The following is a 21,183-nucleotide window of genomic DNA, read 5'->3' on the forward strand; positions in this document are numbered from 1 at the left end:
TCCTACTGGGAACAAAAGAAAGAAATGCTGCTAAATCACTGACTAAGAGGTTGGGATTTTAAAACCACTTCTGATCGTGGTTAGAAAATAAATTGTAATTTTTGAACACTACTGATTTTAATTGGGGAAAAGATTTACCATGACTCTGGTTTTTAGAAATCGTCTTTTCTGTTATTTCTGGTCACCGAATTATAGGAAAGATGTCAACGAATTAGAGAGAGTACAGAGGAGATTTACTAGAATGTTACATGGGTTTTAGCACCTAAGTTACAGAGAAAGGTTGAGCAAGTTAGGTCTTTATTCTTTGGAGCGTAGAAGGTTGAGGGGGGATTTGATCGAGGTATTTAAAATTATGAGGGGATTGATAGAGTTGATGTGGATGGGCTTTTTCCATTGAGAGTAGGGGAGATTCAAACAAGAGGACATGAGTTGAGAGTTAAGGGGCAAAAGTTTAGGGGTAACACGAGGGGGAACTTCTTTACTCAGAGAGTGGCAGCTGTGTGGAACGAGCTTCCAGTAGAAGTGGTAGAGGCAGGTTTGATATTGTCATTTAAAAAAAAAAATTGAATAGGTGTATGGACAGGAAAGGAATGGAGGGTTATGGGCTGAGTGCAGGTTGGTGGGATTAGGTGAGAGTAAGCGTTCGGCACAGACTAGAAGGGGCAAGATGGCCTGTTTCCATGCTGTAGTTGTTATATGGTTATATGGAAAAGCAATTAGACACTTGACAAGTTTTTACAAACTGCTGAAGGAATATTTGATTTGAAGTAATTTACCTCTGGGAATCAACAGTGCAAATTCCATAGGAGGCCAGAAGACTCTTCATCCTCCCTCACTCCAAAGAGAAAACATGCAAAGTTAGGCATGTTTTGATAAATCTCCTTGCCCCCTCTCTGAAGTTTCTGCATCCTTCCCATAACGAGGCAACCAGAGCTGAACATAGTTTCCCATGTGTGGTTGTCTCTCTTTTGAGAGAAAATCTAATCGTCTACTTGCATTTTACACCTGACCGCTAATTTTCAGTGGGGTTTTAGTAATTAAAGCTTTGTTCTTCCAATGAAAGTATAGATATTTCTCATTGAAAATGAAATTGGTTTTTGTTACAGGACAAAGTGAAACGTTTTTCCCTCATGAAATTCTTCCTCGTGTGTCTATTGGCAAGTGTCATTACAACCACAGTAGGAGTCGTCGTGCTTGCACTCATCTATGTTATTCCTCAACTTTACCCTCAACAGTCAGTACAGCCAAGTTCAAACCCTTCCACTGGAGGCATTGATCTCAGATACAAATATCTCTATCACCTGGATAAATCAGAGGTACGAATGCTTTTGAACCACTTTGCAGATGTGTTGTTATTTCTTATGTATTTTATCCAGTTTTAATGGCTCATTTAGGCACAATAATTCAAAGGTCTCCCCCTTTAGAACAAAGAGGAAGAACTGCTTTAGCCAGAATGTAGTGAACCTGTGGAATTCAAAGTTATAAGTTCAAAGTAAATTTATTATCAAAGTACATATATGTCACCATATACAATCCTGAGACTCATTTTCTTGCAGGCATACTCAATAAATCCATTGTAGAATAATAACCATAATAAAATCAATGAAAGACAGCACCAACTTGGACGTTCAACCAGAGTACAGGGACAACAAACTGTGCAAACACAATAAATAAATAAATAAATAAATAAATAAATAAATAAATAAATAAATAAATAAATAAATAAATAAATAAATAAATAAATAAATAGATAAATAAATAAATAGATAAATAAATAAATAAATAAATAAATAAATAGATAAATAAATAAATAGATAGATAAATAAATAAATAGATAGATAGATAGATAGATAGATAAATAAATAAATAAATAAATAAATAGATAAATAGATAAATAAATAAATAAATAGATAAATAGATAAATAAATAGACAGATAGATAACTAGATAGATAAATAAATAGATCGATAGATAAATAAGCAATAAATACAGAGAGCATGAGATGAAGAGTCATTGAAAATGATTCATTACCAAAGACAGCTGTGGAGGCCAAATCACTGGGGATATTTAAAGCAGATTTTTGATAAGGCTCTTGATTTAAAGGCATCAACCGTTACAGCAGAAGGCAGGAGAATACTGTTAAGAACGATAATTAATCAGCTATGATGGAATGGTGGAGGAGACTTGATGAGTTGAATAATTTAATTCTGTTCCTGTTCTGGTCATTACAATATCTGGCATTCATTGTGCAGTAAATACGATAGTTATAGAACATAGAACACTGAACTGTACAGCACAGGAATGAACTTTTGGCCTACAGTATTGTGTTGAACTAGTTAACAGTCAAATTCCCACTAATCTAATCCCTTCTGCATGCACATTGTCTATATCCCTCTAGTTCTCACACATTCATGTGCCTTTTTAAATGTCTCTTTAAAGTAGCTAACGTATCTGCCTCTACCATTGCCCCACCCAGCGTATTCCAGGCACCCACCACTCTATATTTTTAAAACACTTGCTCCAAATATCTTTGAATTTACATCCTTCATCTTAAATGCATGACCTCTGATATCAGACATTTCAGCCCTGGGAAAAAGATACTGGCTCTCGAACTATTCCTGTCATAATCTTGTAAACTCTATCAGATTCCTCCTCAGCCTCTGCCACTCCAGAGAAAACAACCTAAGTTTGTCCAACAGCTTGGAGCATCAGAGGTCAGAGTTCAATCCTGGCATCCTCTGTAAGGAATTTGTACATCCTCCCCATGAAATGTACGGGATTCCTCCTGGTGCTCCGATTTCCTCCCACAGTCCAAAGGTGTACCAGTTAGTAGGTTAATTGACCATTGTAAATTGTCCCGTGATTGGGCTAGGGTTAAGTTGGGGGTAATGCCCAAGTGGTGGTGTGGCTCGAGTGGCCAGAAGGCACTTGCTATATCTCTAAGTAAATAAACAAGCTGAATTAAATACTCCAGGTGCATTCAAATTGGAGGTTTATAAAGCTGCAACATAACTTTGCAACTCTTGAACTCAGTTTCTCAAATAATAAAGACAAGCGTGCCATGTGCCTTCTTAAACCACCTTTTCAACCTGCATGACCATTGTCATAGATACAGAGCAACAGAGCACAGACAGAGGTACTTCAACCCAAAATGTCCATGCTTTCCAGAGTCCCACTCACCTAATCCTAACTTCCTGCAGGCAACCCATAACCATTCAAGACCTCAACCCTCCATAACCCATGGAGGTCTATAGTCTGGGTCTAGATCAATGGGATTCTGATAAATAGTTCATACTGTCCAGATGGACTGAAGAGCCTGTTTCTGTGCTGTAGTGCTCTATGACTCTATGACCGGCTTCTCCATTTTTCTATCTAAGTGCTTTTTAAATTATACTGTTGTACCTGCTTCAACCACTTGCTCTGACTCCTTGTTTCATATACTCACAACCTCTGTGAGAAAAAGTTACTCCTCAGGTCTCTTTTGAATTTTTCTCCCCTCATCATAAATCTATACCCACTATTGTTTCTCTCTCTTACCCTGGAGAAAGCATTGCTATTGTCCGCCTTATCTACACTTCTCATAATTTTAAATGTATCTGTAAGGATTAGAAATGAAGAATATATGAGTGGGACTACAACTGGAGGTCATGGGCTAAGGGTGAAAACTGAAAGGTTTAAGGGGTACATGAGGGGAAACGTCTTCATTCAGGGGGTGATGAGGGTGTGGAACAAACTGCCAGCACAACTGGTGCATGCAAGCTCGATTTCAACATCTAAGAGAAGTTAGGATAGGTACATGGATAGTAAGGGTATGCAGGGCTGTGGTACTGGTACAGGTCAATGAGACTAAGCAGTATAAATGGTTCGGCACATACTAGATGGACCAAAAGGCCTGCTTCAGTGCTGTACTTTTCTATATCTTTTAATAACCCTATCAACAATACCATGGGCACCATGGTAGCATAGTGGTTAGCTTAACATTTTTACAGCTTGGAGAATTGGAATTCAGAATTCAGTTCTGGTGTCCTCTGTAAGACCTGTGATTGTGTGGGCTTCCTCTAGGTGCTACAGTTTCCTCCCGCAGTCCAAAGATATAGCAGTTGGTAGGTTAATTGGTCATTGTAAATTGTCCTGTGATGAAGCTAGGGTTAAATAGGTGGGTTGTTGGATGGTGCGGCTCATTGGGCTGGAGGGGTCTGTTGTGCACTGTATCTCAAAATCAATCAATAAATAAATAGATAACTTACTGCCATGGAGTATAGCATCGTAAATGAATGGAGGTGATTCACATTGATTAAAAAGTGTGCTCTTAATGTATTTCCTGGTACACAAAGCATTTAAACCCAAATACTTGGAAAGAAGCCAGGATTTTGGATAATGATTTTATGGTTTAATAACAGAAAGATTAGTTTTCTTTGTCATATAAACATCGAAACATACATTGAAATGGAAAATCTTGTGTCAGTGACCAACACAGTTCAAAGACCATTAGACCATAAGATAGAGGAACAGAATTAGGCCATTTGGCCCACCTGTCTGCTTTGCCATTTCCCTCTCAGCCCCAATCTCCTACCTCCTCCCTGTATCCCTTCATGCCCTGACTAATTAAGTATTCAGCAACCTCTGCCTCAAATATACCAAACATTCACTATTCCCTTGCTAAAGAAATTCCTCCTCAGGCTGAAATGTTCTCTCCACATCCACTCTATTGAGGACTTTCAACATTCGATAGGTTTCAGAGAGACCTTCCCTTCATTCTTCTGAATCCCAGTGAATACAGGTCCAAAGCTATCAAACACTCTTCATATGACAAGCCATTCAATCTCCGAATCACTGACGTGAATCTCCTTTGAACTCTTTTCAATGTCAGCACACCCTTTCATAGATAAGGGATTCAAAGCTGCTCACAATACTCCATGTGAGGCCTCACCAGTGCTTTATAAAGTCTAAACATTACAGTGATGTCCTGGGGGCAGCCAGCAAGAGTTACCATGCTTCAGGGGTTAACATAGCATGCCTGTAACTTATTAACCCTGACCCCAGTACATGTTTGGAATGTGGGGGGGGAAGCAAAGCACGCAGAGAAAACCCATGCAATCACAAGGGAGAAAGTACAAATTCCTGATGGAGAGTGGTGGGAATTGAACTCCGATTTCTAACCTGTAAGGCATTATGCTAGCTATTATGTCTCCAGCTTGGAGACCTAGAGCAACAATTTATGGTGTGTTCAGTGTTTCATAAAACCTAACATGGTCTCCATATTGCTCAATGATCTGTTCACTGTCTGATAATGCTAAAAGTCATAATACACTCAGTGGCCACTTTATTAGGGACACCTGTACACTTGCTTATTAATATAAATATTTAATCAGCCAATTACGTGGCAATAACTCAATGCATAACAACATGCAGACATTGTCAAAAGGTTCAGTTGTTGTTCAGACCAAACATCAGAATGGAGAAGAAATGTGATTTAAGTGAACTTAACCATGGAATGATTGTTGGTGCCAGACAGGGTGGTTTGAGTATCTCAGAAACTTCTGATCTGGGATTTTCACACAGTTTATAGAGAATGGTAAAAAAAAAACAAAAAAAAATCCAGTGAGTGTTGATTCTGTGGGCGAATGTTACTGAGAGAGCTCAGAGGAGAATGACCAGACCGGTTCAAGCTGATAGGGAGGTGACAGTAACTCAAAAAACTATGTGCAACAATAGCGGTGTGCAGAAGAGCATCTCTGAAGGCACAGCACACCGAACCTTGAATTGGACGGGCTACCACAGCAGACGACCATGAACAGGTTGCACAGGAGGTACCTAATGCAGCCACCAAGTGTGTTTCAAGAAAATGTTTCTTTATTACTGTATCGGTTCTTGTTCTTTCAGGTCTTTGAGTATCCCGGTGGTGCAATTCAATGGGGTCGTTTTCGGAAAAATCCAACTGAGTATGAAAACAAATTCTCTATGGAATTTGGGAGGAATATAAATGAAATGAAATCCAAAATGACAATAGGTACCCTGCGAATTGAGAAGGACGGGCTTCGTGTTCCCCATTGGCATTTCAACGCCAATGAGCATGGATATCTACTAACGGTAAATACTTTGTTCCTCTTGGATGTGGACAGAAGGACAGTATTATTGAACTCTATTTTTATCTACCTATTGCTGTTTCTTTTCTCTGCTTTACCTCTCATCCTCTGAGGTATAAAACATCATCACTAGCTTCTCATACTCTGTTCTTTTAGTTTTCAGATTCAAGATTCAAAGTACCTTTATTATCATAGTATGCAAGCAGAGTACAACCCAGACATTCGCCTCCCACAGGCAGCCGTGAAACAACGAAACACATTGGAACCCTTTCAAAGAAAAACACCAAACCCCCAATGCGCAAAAAATGAACAAATCAATGCAAATGACAAAAAGAAAGCAAAAAGCACAACATATAAAACATCAAACCACAAAGTCATCAAAACAATCCAGGAATGTTCAGTTTCAGCTCAGCTCAGTTCGATCTAGTGCTCTGTTTTTCATTGACTGTAGGCAGCAAAGCCAGTCCACCATGATCAAAATTGCATAAAGCAGCAACATTGATCGGGGCAGATTGGTTTGCAGCTTGCAGTCAATGGTCAGATTTAATCATCACATGTTTATTGAAATATGTAGTGAAAAGCATCATTTACATTACCAACCAACACACCCAAGCATGTGTTAAGGTCAACCTGCAAGTATATTTTTATTTTATTTAGAGATACAGTGTGGAACAGCCTCTTCCAGCCACACTGCCTGCAAACCACCAATTTAATCCTAGTTAAACACAGGACAATATACAATCACCAATTAATCTGTTAACCCATAGGTCTTCAGACTGTAGGAGGAAAATGGATCACCTAGAGGCAACCTCCATACACATGGGAAGGAACATACAAACTTGCTTACAGACAACGCCGGAATTGAACTCTGAAATCTGACTATCTGAGCATTACACAAACAGCTATGCTACCATGATATTAATCAGAAGTACATCGAAACATATAGTGAAAGCCAGCATACACAAGGATGTGCTGGGTTCAGATGCAAGTGTTGCCAGATATTCTGGTGCCAACATAGTATAACCACAACGTTCAGCAGAATAACACAGAACACAACAAAACAGAACATACCAAGCAACAGAACAACAGCATCAAAACAAGTCCCAAAGATGTTTTGTCTATTTACATATCAAGAAATGTGGTTTCTAATCATATTTTTGTAAAATTCTCTTCATTTTAATTGTGAGTTTTTTGATGTTTGCAGGGGAAGGCATGGATTGGTGTCATAGACGATGGAACCAATGTGGTTGCAACATATAATGTTACAGCAGGTCAAGTTATCTTTTTCCCAAAGAACACGCTTCACTGGGTGAAGAGCGTGGGGGAAGAGGAGTGTATCTTCCTCCTCTTCTTCTCAACACATGACGAACTTTCAACCCTTGATATGGATGACGCATTCTTCTCCACACCTGAAGATATTGCTTCCAGGTCATTAAAGGTCAGTGTTTCATTATTTTCATTTTATTTGCCAACATAATGCTATGACTTCTTGCTGTCAAAGAATTGACTTGACTCTATGACATTTACAAGACATTTGGGCAGATGCATGGTTGGTAAAGTGTCAGAATGTTTGGATGTGGCCCGATTGCAGAGAGAAAGACACTGAAATGGGTCAACAGTTCACTGACTTTAATGGGAAATGTTGCAGAACTTAAATGAAATGAAAAAACAATAAATGCTAAACAAACAGGACCATTAATGAAAACTCTCAAATTGAAAGTTAAATGCTAATACCACAGCTGGAAGCAATAACTAAATCCTAAATGAATACTGCTGCTTTACAGCATCTGTCAAAATGGTAATCTCCTCCCCGGACAAGAACAAAAGTAAACAAGGAGCGTAAATGTTGCTGTGCTTTTGGTCAAGTCTCAACTAGATAAGAGCAAAAAGCAGGGAGTGAAACACTAATTAGCTGGAATGTGTACGCTTGTGAATGAGCTTGCCAAACCTGTTCTGCAACCCACCTGTGCAGGTGTGTAGACTCCACGGCAGAGTCCATGGTTGTAATAGGAAAAGTTTAGAGGGATATGGGCCAAATGCAGACCAATGGGACTAGTTTTGATGATTATGGATGAGTTGGGCTGAAAGGCCTGCTCTGTACTGTATTTCTCAATATTACTCTGTAAGTCTAATTCACCATTGCATCTTTAACAGCAATGGAGTAGAATCCTTTCTCCAATGTACTTCCAACATGATTCAGGTTTACTTTGTTTGTCATACATACATCAAGACATTGAAACATACAGTGAAATGCCTCATTTGTGTCCATGACCAACACAGACTGAGGATGTGCAGAGGGAATCTGGTGCCAACATAGCATGCCCAGAACTTACTAACCCTAACCCATACTTCTTTGGAATGTGCAAGTAAACTGGAGCACTTTGAGGAAACCCACGCAGTCACATAGAGAATGTACAAACTCCTTAGAGGCAGTGGCAGGAATTGAACCCTGATCACAGGCGCTGTAAGGCATGGGGCTAAACACTATACTACTGTGTTGCCCAGATCTGCTATATTTGCATTATCATATTAAGATGCCTTGTCCATTTCCAGAGCAATCAGGGCTAAGATAATTATAATCTCATATAAATTAGTATTATTATAAATAAATTCATTATATAAATTCATTATTATTATATATAAATTCATATTATTATTAATTTGTAATTGCCTGTCACACCACTGATGCTTAGGGCAGCAATGAAAGTCCTCCATCATTATAAGTCCTTGTTCACATAGAATGAATCTTCATTGCTGTTTCTGTAACAATATTTCTTTGACTTGACAAGGTTGTTGGCCCTGAGCTGAAACCCTGAACCTGGAGGACGAGTTTGATCTCTACCCTTCATCCTGTTTGGCATGGGTGACCCTCCCAAGAGCCAAAGCACAGGGCCCTGACTTCAGCCAGCATAGCTCTCTGGGGCATGCAAGCCTCCAAACCACAATGACCTTGTGGCCTCTTGCAGGAGATCCTCTTATAAGAAACGGCTTATCTGTGACAGTCACCATTTTCCACGGTTAATGGAATTTGCAACTTTTTCTAACTGAGCAGCCATCTAGTGACAAACAGGTGAAATCCAATTTTTAATAAGACCCGACCTCATGCAGATAAGGAGCTTGCCACTCATCTCATCTCTGCCTATCTGAATTCCACTTCATATTTATTTAGTTAGTTAGAGTCAAAGAGTCATAGAAAAGTACAGCCACAGACACAGGCCATTTGGCTCATCTTGTCTGTGCTGAATCATTTAAACTGCCTATTCCCATTGACCAGCACCTAGACCATAATCCTCCAGACCCTGACCACCCATGTACCTATCCAAACTTCACCCAAACCTTAAAATCATGCTTGCATGCAACACTTGTGCTCTATAGCTTGTTCCACACTCTCTCGACCTTCTGACTGAAGAAGTTTCCCCTCAGGTTCCCCTTAAATTTTTCACTTTTTACCCTTAACCCACAAACGCTGGTTGTAGTCCCACCCAACCTCAATGGAAAAAGCCTGCTTGCATTTACTCTATCTATACCCCATATTATTTTGTATGCCTTTATCAAATCTCTCCTCAATTTTCTGCATTCCAAAGAATAAAGTCCACTGTGAAGACTAATGCAAATATGCATTCAGTTCCTTTGCCATCTCTGCATCTTTCATTACAATATCTTATTTTACAATGACTTATTTTATCTTAAGTACCCTGAAACCTCATCCTTAATAATATACCATTGAGATTAGGCTAACTGGTCTATAATTTCCTCTCTTTTGCCTTCCTCCCTTCTTAAACAGTGGAGTGACATTGCAATATTGCAGTCCTCTGGGACCATGCCAGAATCAAATGATTCTTGGAAGATCATAACCAATGCATCTGCTGGTTTTTTTGGCAATACATCTACTTAGTGCTCTGAGATGCAGTCCATCTGGTCCAGGTGACTTATCCACCTTAGGACCTTTCAGCTTGCCTTGCACATTTTCCTTTGACACTCTCTTCTGCTCCTTGACACTCATGGACCTCTGGCACACTACTAGTGTCTTCCACAGTGAAGATTGAAGCAAAGTACTTATGAAGTTCATCCGCCATTTCTATGTCCCCCATTACTACCTCACCAGCATCATTTTCTTGTGGTCCAGTATCAACTCTCACTTTCTTTATATTTTTTACATATTTTAACTGAAAAAACTTTTAGTATCCTGCTTTATATTATTGGCTAGTTTTCCCTCATATTTCATCTTTTTCCCTTCTTATAGCTTTTTTAGTTGCCTTTTGTTGGATTTTAAAAGCTTCCAATCATCCAACTTCCCATTCACTTTCGCTACCTTATACGCCCTTTCCTTGGTTTTTTCCTAGTCAGCTACAGTTGCCTACTCCTGCCATTTGAGAATTTCTTCAGTGGGACATCTCTGTCCTGTGCCTTGAAAAGTACTTTGATTCATGATAAACCTACTTCTGATACGGGTCTCTCCTCCAAGTGGACCAGAACCTTATTGTCTTGCATGTCTCAGTGACTTGGAGAGCTGGAGTCTGTGCCTAGTGCTTTAGTTCTTGGTAGGGTCACTCATGCCAAACAGCTCGGAGGGTAGAGGCCAGACTAAGAGAGGTCCACCAGTCCTCCAGGTTCAGAGGTTCAGGCCAGGGCCAGCAACCCTGACTGATCAAAAAAGTAATTGCTATGGAAACAGCAATGAGGAATCCTGCTATACAGACGGAGGTGGAGAACCTTCATTGCTGCTCTGAACATCAGCAGCAGAATGTACTGTTAGTAGGTAAGTGATGTGGGTTTCTATTGTGGACTGGGAGTGGGAAGGGGCCAGGGAGGAAGGATACATGGTTGACAAAAGGGGAAGAGATTGGGAAGTACCAAAGAGACATTCTGTAATGATCAACAAACTAATTGTTTGGAATCAAATAACCTTGCCTGGTTTATCAGGGCTGGGTGTGCCTGCACCTGCACCAGCCTCTGGTACTCCTTCTCTATCACCTATCCCACACCCTTCCTTGTCCATTCTCAACATTCTTTGTTCCAGCCAGATTTACAAAATCATTCTTTGCTCCACATTGACAAATACAGTACTGTGCAAAAGTCTTAGGCACTATAGCTATATATATATGTGCCTAAGACTTTTGCACAACACTGTATGTACTTATAAATATTAAACACAGGAGCTATAACCTAGTTTTAGTTTACCATTCTGAAATGTAAAAATATCAGAATCAGATTTAATATCATGGCATATATTGTGAAATTCATCTTATGATGAAACAATTTGATGGAAGTTATTATTCTTTCTGTTCATCTGAAGCCTATTGGAGGAGTTAAGTTTATAAGAAGCCTCCCCAAGCAAAAGGAAGATCAAGCAATAAACCTCCCACCAAACCTGAAGGAACTTGTTACGGAGGAAAGTTATACTCAATCAGAGGACAGCATCGTGTGGAGATACTTCTATGATCTTCCAGGTAAGGAGATATGAATGACATTTCAATAAGTAAACTTAAATGTTACTCTCAAATTACTTGAAGATGTAAATATAATTTAGACTTTGTCAGCAAGACTGAGAAACAACACTGTAGGCCTAATCACAACAGATTGTTCAGGTGCTGGAATTCTAGAAAAATACGCAAAAAAATTTGGAGGACCTCAACATGTCAGTCACATCTATGGAGGGAAATGAACAGTTGACGTTTTGGGCCAAGATCCTTCATCAGGACTGGAAAGAAAGGGGGAAGAAAGCAGAATAAGAAGATGTGGGAGGGGGAGGCATACAAGCTAGAAGGTGATAGGTGAACTCAGGTGAATGCAGGAGGTAGGATGAGCAAAGACATAACAATCTATAAATTACAATACTAAACAGTGAAAAGATTAGTGAGGTAGTGCTTGTGGGTTCATGCTCCATTCAGAAATCTGATCGTGGGAGAAAGCACTTCCTGAGCCATTGAGTGTGGATCTTCAGGCTCCTGTACCTCGTCCCTCATGGTAGCAATGAGAAAAGGGTATATTCCAGATCGTGAGGTTCCTTAATAATGAATGTCACCTCCTTGGGACACTGCCTCTTGAAGATATCCTCAACGGTGGGGAGGGTTGTGCTTATGATGGAGCTGAGTTATCAACCCTCCATAGCCTCTTTCAATCCTGCGCATTAGAAGAACCACACCATTCAGTGATGTAACCAGTCGGAATTCTCTCCACTGTGTATCTGTAGAAATTTACGCAAGTCTTTGGTGGCATTCCAAATCTCCTCAAACTTGTAAAGAAGAGCTACTGGTGTGCCTTCTTTATGATTGCATCAGTGTATTAGGCTCAAGATAGATTGAGTTGTTGATGCCCAGGAACTTAAAGCTGCTCACCTTTTTCCACTGCTGACCCCTCGATGAGGACTGGTGTGTGTTTTCCTGATTTCCACTTCCTGAAATCAACAATCAATTCTTTGTTCTTGCTGATGTTAAGTGTGAATTTGTTGTTGCAATGCCACTCAACCAACTGATCTGTCTCACCACTGAACACCTCCTCATTGCCATCTGACATTCTACAAACAACAGCAGTGACATCAGTAAATTTATAGATAATGCTTGAGCTGTGCTTAGCCACACAGTCATTAGTGTAGAGGGTAGAGCAGGGGAGAAGTACACAATCTGGAGGTGCAGCTACATTGGAGATGGTCTAGAGAATGATCCTGGGAATTAAAAAGTTAACGTATGAAGAGCATTTGATGATTCTGGACCTGTACTTGCTGGAGTTTAGAAGAAAGAGGGGGGATCTCATTGAAAACCATTGAATATTGAAAGACCTAAATAGAGTGTATGTAGTGGAGTCTAGGACCAGTGGGTACAGACATAAAATAGAATAATGTCCCTTTAGAACAGAGATGAGGAGGAATTTCTTCCAGAATGTGGTGAATCTGTGGAATTCATTGCTACAGACAGCTGCGGAAGCCAAGTCATTGGGTATATTTGAAGCGGAGGTTGATAGGTTCTTGATTAGTAAAGATGTCAAAGGTTACAGGGAGAAGGCAGGAGAATGAGGTTCAGAGGGATAATAAATCAGCCATAATGGAATGGCAGAGCAGTATTGAAGGGCTGAATAGCCTAATTATACTCCTGTGTCTTAAAGATTAAATCTCCAAGTGATGCCCAAGTAACTTCAGTGGAATCCAGAAAAATGTTATCCTGTCTGATCTGCTGATTTCTTCTGGAATTTTGGTACAGTATATTCAAATGTTATCTTATTTTATTTTATACTCATTCCAGGATCGAAGAATTACACCTACCCTGGTGGAATCATTCAGTGGGCAAGATACCTAAGAAACACAACGAGTCTGACAGACAATGAGAAAGTCTTTGCCAACTCCCTTCATCAGGTATTTTCTCAATTACATGTTATTACAGCAAAAGAAAAAAACATAAATAAGAACACATGAAAGGTCTGTAAGATCCACTTGCAGACTATCCGGTCAGCACTATCACAGATTATAAAATACTGGCATTCACCAACACAGCTGAATTCAATTCAGTTCGAGATAGTTTATTGTCATTCTTCAGTACACAAGTGTAATGGAGAACAAACTGGTTTTTGCTTCTCCCCTTTTCTTTCTTCCATGGCCTTCTGTCCTCTCCTATTAGATTCACCCTTCTCCAAGCCCTGTATCTCTTCCTTCAATCTACCTTCCAGCTGTTACTTCACCCCCCCCCACCTTCACCTATCACCTTGTGTTCCTCCCTCCCCTCATGCCACCTTCTAACTCTGACTCCTCATCTTTTTCTCTCCAGTCCTGATGAAGGTATCAGCCCAGAACGTTGACTGCACTCTTTTCCAAAGATGCTGCTGACCTGCCAAGTTCTTCCAGCATTTTGTGTGTGTCTCTTGGACTTCCAGCATCTTCAGATTTTCTCTTGTTTGACTGGTTTATTCCCAATCTGATCAGGGAGTAAGATGTATGTTGCTGCGGTAGTGATTAGCACGACGCTATTACGGTTCAGACCATCGGTAGATGGAGTTCAATTCCGGTGTCCTCTGTAAGATGTTTGTACACTCTCCCTGTGACCGCATAGGTTTCCTCTGGATGCTCCGGTTTCCTCCCACAGTCCAGAGACATTCCATTTAGTGGGTTCACAGCAGGTTAGGCAGCATCTATAGGGAGAAATTGTTTGTTTTCTTTCCCTCTCTCTGCCCATCACCCTGCCTGTTCTCCATCTCCCTCTGGTGCTCCCCCCACCTTTCTTTCTCCCGAGGCCTCCCATCCCATGATCCTTTCCCTTCTCCAGCTCTGTATCACTTTCGGCAATCACCTTTCCAGCTCTTAGCTTCATCCCACCCCCTCCGGTCTTCTCCTATCATTTCGCATTTCCCCCTCCCCCCACTACTTTCAACTCTCTTAGTATCTTTCCTTTCAGTTAGTCCTGACGAAGGGTCTCGGCCCAAAACGTCGACAGTGCTTCTCCCTATAGATGCTGCCTGGCCTGCTGTGTTCCACCAGCATTTTGTGTGTGTTGTTGTTTGAACTTCTAGCATCTGCAGATTTCCTCGTGTTTGCCATTTAGTGGGTTAATTGGGCGATGTAAATTGTCCTGGGTTAATTATTGGGCTGCTGAGCAGTGTGACTCATTAGACCAGAAGGGCCTGTTCCACTCTGTATCTCTAAAGAAATAAATAAGCATTAAAAAGCATAATAAGCATAAAGTCACAAAGATGATAACAAATATAAAAGTAATTCTATAAAACACAATATGCAAGTAACTGTTGGGTGTGGCTGTATCTGCTAAGTTAGTGTATCTACACAGACTGATTTTATGTACATAAAGTGATGCTCGGTGCAGGACTATCTGAACATAAAGTGACTCGACAGGAAATGATAAAGTGACAAAGTGTCTCTTGGCAAGAGGAACTCTTCTTGGTAGCAGCAGGGCATATGGAAACACAGTAGGACAGTGGCTGTGTTAGTGTAGGTGTGAGGTTTGGAGTGTAAGTGTAAAATGACAGTGCATGGGGAGATGAAGGGTGCTGAGGGACTGTGAAGAGGAGTGGCTGAAGTAGATCTGAATGGTCTGTTTTTGTGATACAACACAGCTGGTTAACCCCTAAGCAAAATGTTCGACTCCCATTGCATTTCTTTTCATTCAAAACATAGAACTATACGAAATATTAGCCTGGATAGGGTATTACCTGACTAACTGTTAGCATTTTTGAGGGAGACAAGTCGTATTCAGTGTGACTATCAGTGGGCCACAAATATTTACAAGTTTTAGTAATGACAGATGAAGGATTTGAGTTAACCAGATCCAAATTTGCAGAAAACTTAAAAGCAGGTGGGTTAACAAGATGTAAGGAGGGTTGGAAAAACCTGCAAAGGGATATAGACAGCTTAAGGGAGTGTATGAAGGTATCAGGTGCAGTGCAATATGGGAAATGTGAAATTATTTGTACTGTTCCAATAAGATTGAAAGAGTGATGCAGCTGGGAGAAAGTTAACAGAGAAAGTCATCATGTCTGTGGTGCACCTGACAAAACATGAATTAGATAATATATTCTCTTCTTTGGTAAGCATTAAAATATACACGGTAACATTGACAACACGTTGAGATAAATTCAATCACTTGGCGTTGGGTACCTCAGTGTTATGCATTTGAAAATGGACAATCTCAATTACAGGTCTGTAGAGGCTCCTCCCTCCCTCACTCACATGAATACTGGGACGTTCAGCAGAGGGCACAGCCCCAGGATAGAGGGACATCACTTTAGAACAGAGATGAGGAGTAATTTCTTCAGGCAGAGGGTGATGAATCTGTGGAATTCAATGCCATATATTGCTGTGGAAGCTAAGTCATTAGGTATATTTAAAGCGGAGGTTATAGGTTCCTGATTAGACAGGGTGTCAAAGGTTATGGGGAGAAGGCCGGAGAATGGGGTTGAGAGGGATAATAAGTCAGTCAGGAAGGAATGGTGAGGCAGAGTCGATGGGCTGAATGGCCTAATTCTGCTCCTATCTACTCTACAGTCAAGATGGCACCAACAAACTTGACCAATTGCGAAGTCCTGTTGACAGTTCATGAAACTACTTTTTTTACTTCTTCTTTCAAAAGTTCTTCTACAACTAAGCTGAGTGTGATTGGAGCATGTGATTTACATTTTGATGGTGTCTTTTTGATTCATTGAGCAACCTGGTGCTTTGCTGTCTCTGCGGGAATTTGGTGAAGTTGGGAGTGTAATGTGTGGCCTGGAGGCTTGGAAACTGAAGATGGGGCGCCTGCCAATGATTGACTCCATTCTTTTCTCCGACTGAGGAGTCAAGCAAGGTCAATGGGGATGAGAGCAGAGGCTGGGTGAATGCCTTGCCCCATCTGCTTGCATTTGTCTGGTCTTCCATTCCTTCTTGCTAGCTGCTATCGACGGTGGGTGCAGGAATCTTGGGATCCATGTTACCAGGATTGATCCTGTGGTGAGGCTATGGATTTACTTTGGGGGGTTTTGGGGTTCATGTTGCATGTGTTTGCTGGATTCTAGTTACACCATATTTTTGCTGTTTTTGTGTAGTTTAATTGGGGCAATCGACTGGGGCGGTTCAGCTAAGAAAGGCCTTGCAGCTTGCTTTGGCCAGCAGGGCAGCACTCAGCTGCACCAAAGTGAATTCTACTGGTTTGATGTTTGATATTCCATGTGTTGTTCACTCACTTTCTGCTGTTTGCGCAATTTGTTCTTCTTTTATTGCACATTGGGTGTTTGATGTTTTGTTGAAAAGTTCCAGGGTGTTTCTTTGTTTTGTGGCTGCCTGAAGGAGGCCGACTCTCAGAGTTTTATTCTCTTTACGTAATTTGATAGTAAATGTACTTTGAATCTATGAATCTCATAATATCCAAACCCTCTCCCAGTGGACAACTGTGCCTGGTTTTAGACTGAATATGTGAAAATCTACAAATACTGGAAATCCAAGCAACACACACAAAATGCTGGTGGAACTCAGCAGGCCAGGCAGCATCAATGGAAAAGAGTAAACAGTCAACATTTCAGGCTGAGACCCTTCATCAGGACTCATGAGACCTTAAGGGTCTCAGCCTGAAATGTTAACTGTACTCTTCTCCATAGATGCTGCCTGGCCTGCTGAGTTGCTCCAGTATTTTGTGTGTGTTGCCTGGTTTTAGAACTTGCTCCATCTGCTCCACACCAGAACTTTATGCATTCTTGACATCTCAGCTCTCCCACATGTTCTGAACATCAAAGTCCATTCTCCTTCCTTGGTCTTGCTTGGACCGTAGCACACGGTGCTCAGTGTGGCAGGGGTGGCCACAGTGGGATACATGGTTGGCATGGTAATGTAGTGGCTGCATAATGCTTTACAGCACCAGCGATCAGAGTTCATTTCCTGCTGATGTCTGTCTGTTTACAGTATGTTCCCACCATGACTATGTGGGTTTGTTTGCTCATTCCAAAGATGTACAGGTTAGCAAATTGTGGGTATGCTATGCCAGCGCCAACTGTGTGGCCACACCTGTGAGCAGTCCCCAGCACCTCCTTGGACTGTGTTCATCATTGACGCAACAACACACTTAACTGTATGTTTTGATGTTTCAACATACAGAACATGGGACAAATGAAGCTAATCGTTAATCTTTAAATGATCTGGCTCTAAGCTGAAAGAGCTATGACTAAAATGGATTTACTAGTCTTGGGAGATTCTCAGGCTTGCCTGATTCATAGTAACTCTTACAAAAGCTAAGCATTTGTCGGTCCGATCACAGGTTCAGAAAAAGTTGCAGAAAGTTGTAAATTCAGCCAGCTCAATCATGGGCACCAGCCTCCCCAGCACTGAGGACACCTTCAAAAGGCGATGCCACAGAAAGGTGGCATCTATCATTAAGGACCATTTATCACCCAGGACATGCCCTCTTTTCATTGCTACCACCAATGAGGAGGTACAGAAGCTTGAAGACACATTTCAGGAACACTCTATCATCTGATTTCTGAATGGGTACTGAATCCATGAACACTACCTCAGTATTTTTCTCTCTTATTGCACTATTTATTTTTTATATTTACTATTTATTGTAATTTATTGTATTATTTATTACATGTTGCAATGTACTGCTACCACAAAACAAATTCATGACATAGGCCAGTGATACAAAATCAAATTCCGATTCTGATTCTGTTCTTTCAGCATGCAGACACGCTCACCTTAGCAACACTACGGATATACAGCAATGGACTCCGGCAGCCTCACTTCCATTTCAATGCCCACGAGATGGGATACGTGATAAGTGGCTGTGGACAGGTACTATTCTCTCTTTTTTTCCAATGTTGAGATCAGAATTTAATTTAACATATAAATGTGCAAGATATTTCATTTTAAACAGCAGAGGTGAACAAGGCAGTTTGTAAGCATTTCGCATCAGTGACTCAGTGTCAGACCATTAAATATTTTTGATGAGGAGCCTGCACAATCCATTTGTGAAAGTGAAATGATCTGTCAAGCTAGAATCCCACTTGCAGATAACTTGTTTAGTATTTGTACTCACGTCAAATTGGCCCTTCCTCACTTGAACATTATTTTGCAAGTGTTTCTCTGCTTGCTTTTCATTCAAATTCAATTCAATGTTGTTCAACATCACACACACGAAATGCTGGAGGAACTCGGCAGATCTGGCAGCATCTGTGGAAAAGAGCAAAGAGTCAATGTTTCTGGCTGAAACACTTCTTCAAAACTGAGAAGGAAGGGGGACGATGCCAGAATATGAAGGAGAGGGGCGAGTAAAGATGCTAGCTAGAAGGAGTTAGAAGAAGCCAGGTAGGTGGTTAAGGTCAAGGGCTGAAGAAAGAATCTGATCAAGAGGACAACAGAAAGCAGGAGGGTACCCAGGAGGAAGTAATAAGCAGGTGGAGGAGAGGTAAGAGGCCAGAGGAGGGAATAGAAGAAGAGGGAAGAGGGAGGGAAATATCAAATTCTTTCTTCTCCAGTCCTTGACCTTTCCCAGCTACCTGGATTTACCTATCATCTTCCAGCTAGCCTCTTTCCCTTTCCCTCTTTCCTTCTCAGTCCTGATGAAGGGCCTCGGCCTGAAACGTCGCCCATTTATTCTTTTCCATAGAAGCTGCCTGGCCTGCTGAGTTCCTGCACAAGTGTAAAGGAGAATAAAGTAATTGTTACTCCAGATACGATACAGCACAATAAAACACAATCAGATAAAGGACACAATAATAATAATAAAATACAATTATCGTAAATACATAAGTTAGCTGATATACGCAGATTGATTGTATGTCCATAAAGTAATGCTGGACAATCTATACATAAGGTGACTGACAGGAAATGATAAAGTAGTGGTGGTTGGGGGTGTGTGGAGGGGTGGGTTAGTGGGTAGAGATGTTGATCAGCCTTACTGCTTGGGGAAAGTAACTGTTTTTGAGTCTGGTGATCTTGGTGTGGATGCTACGTAGCCTCCTCCCTGATGGGAGTGGGACAAACAGTCCATGCGCAGGATGGGTGGGATCCTTCATGATATTACAGGACCCTTTCCAGCACCTTTCTGTGTCTATGTCCTCAGTGGTGGGTAGGCTGGTGTCAGTGAATCTTTGGGCAGTTTTGACTACCCACTGTGGAGCCTTCCTGTCCACTGCAGTGCAGTTTCCCTACCATGCGCTGATGTAGTTTGTTAGGGTGCTCTCTACTGTATATCTGTAGAATGTCATGAGTATAGTCCAGCCTTCTCAGAAAGTAGAGGCATGGGTGACCCTTCCTGATTGTGTAGAACGTGTTCCAGGACCATGACAGGTCATGCAAGACGTGCACTCCCAGAAGTCTGAAACCGCTAACAGTTTCAACTGCTGAGCCACAAGTGTAAAGTGAGTGTGAGTGATTCGGGTTCTCCTGAAGTCGATAATCATCTCCTTTGTCTTTCTGACATTGAGGAATAGGTTATTTACCAGGCCTCGAGCTGTTCCACCTCCTCTCTGTAGAGTAAATGGACAGCATAGAAATTACTTATAAGTACATCAACATTATGTAACGTAAGTGGCCATTATCTGAAAAAATTTTCTTTTAGCAACTTTTCTGTGTGTTTACATACTAGATGTATCCTGTTAATTAACATAATATATTCAAATTATTCACAACAACAAAAAACCTGTTCTCAGCAAAATGGTGGTCATGGAGATAGATCTTCTGAACTTCTACTACCAAATCAAGACATTCCTGCCTTCATATATAATTTAAATTACGTATAGGATTTGACAAACGAATATCAGCAGTTCTTTTTTTTAAACCTAAAGCAGCTTTATTTAATATAAAGGCAACCAGTGTTTACACTTTATAGAAAATAATGTAAAAAAAACAAGCCAAAATCTTTGCACTTAAGGTACAAAGGGACTTTGAAGTCCAAATGCAGGATGTCAAATGTCAACTTGCAGGTTGAGTCAGTGGTGAGGAAGGCACTCATTTTGAGAGGTTTAGAATAAAATAGCATGTGTGTAATACGGAGTCTCTGAGGGTGGAGGTTAGGAACAGGAAGGGGTCAACAGCTTTATTGGGTGTTTTTTATAGGCCACCCAATAGTAACGGGGACATCAAGGAGCAGATAGAGAAACAGATCCCGGAAAGGTGTAATAATAACCGAGTTGTCGTGATTGGAGATTTTAATTTCCCAAATATTGATTGGCATCTCCCTAGAGCAAGGGGTTTAGATGGGGTGGAGTTTGTTAGGTGTGTTCCAGAAGATTTCTTGACTCTTGTAGATAAGCCTACAAGAGGAGTGGCTGTACTTGATCTGGTATTGGGAAATGAACCTGGTGTGGTGTCAGATCTGTTAGTGTGAGAGCATTTTGGACATAGTGATCATAATTCTATCTCCTTTACAATAGCATCAGAGAGAGATAGAAGCAAACAAGTTAGAAAAGCATTGAGTTGGAGTAAGGGGAATTATGAGGTATCAGGCAGGAAATCAGAAGCTTAAATTGGAAACAGATGTTCTCAGGGAAAAGTACTGAAGAAATGTGGCACATGATCAGGGGATATTTGTGTGGATTTCTGCATAGGTATGTTCCAATGAGACAGGGAAGTTATGGTAGGGTACTGGAACCGTGGTGTACAAAGGCTGTAATAAATCTAGTCAAGTCGAAAAGAA

The 21,183-nt window shown here is 40.8% G+C and overlaps 1 protein-coding gene across 1 annotated transcript in view; it reads left to right on the top strand.

Annotated features, from left to right (window-relative positions):
• Window positions 1–21,183, top strand: part of LOC132404510 (uncharacterized) — a 29,433-nt gene that overhangs the window by 480 nt on the left and 7,770 nt on the right. The window contains exons 2-7 of the mRNA XM_059988662.1: window positions 1,107–1,316; window positions 5,883–6,089; window positions 7,290–7,523; window positions 11,382–11,535; window positions 13,324–13,433; window positions 18,225–18,338. Coding sequence (XP_059844645.1) covers window positions 1,107–1,316; window positions 5,883–6,089; window positions 7,290–7,523; window positions 11,382–11,535; window positions 13,324–13,433; window positions 18,225–18,338 — 1,029 coding nt within the window. The remainder of the gene's footprint in view (window positions 1–1,106; window positions 1,317–5,882; window positions 6,090–7,289; window positions 7,524–11,381; window positions 11,536–13,323; window positions 13,434–18,224; window positions 18,339–21,183) is intronic.

The sequence above is a fragment of the Hypanus sabinus genome, chromosome 14, assembly GCF_030144855.1.
Source record: "Hypanus sabinus isolate sHypSab1 chromosome 14, sHypSab1.hap1, whole genome shotgun sequence".
NCBI classification, from domain to species: domain Eukaryota; kingdom Metazoa; phylum Chordata; class Chondrichthyes; order Myliobatiformes; family Dasyatidae; genus Hypanus; species Hypanus sabinus.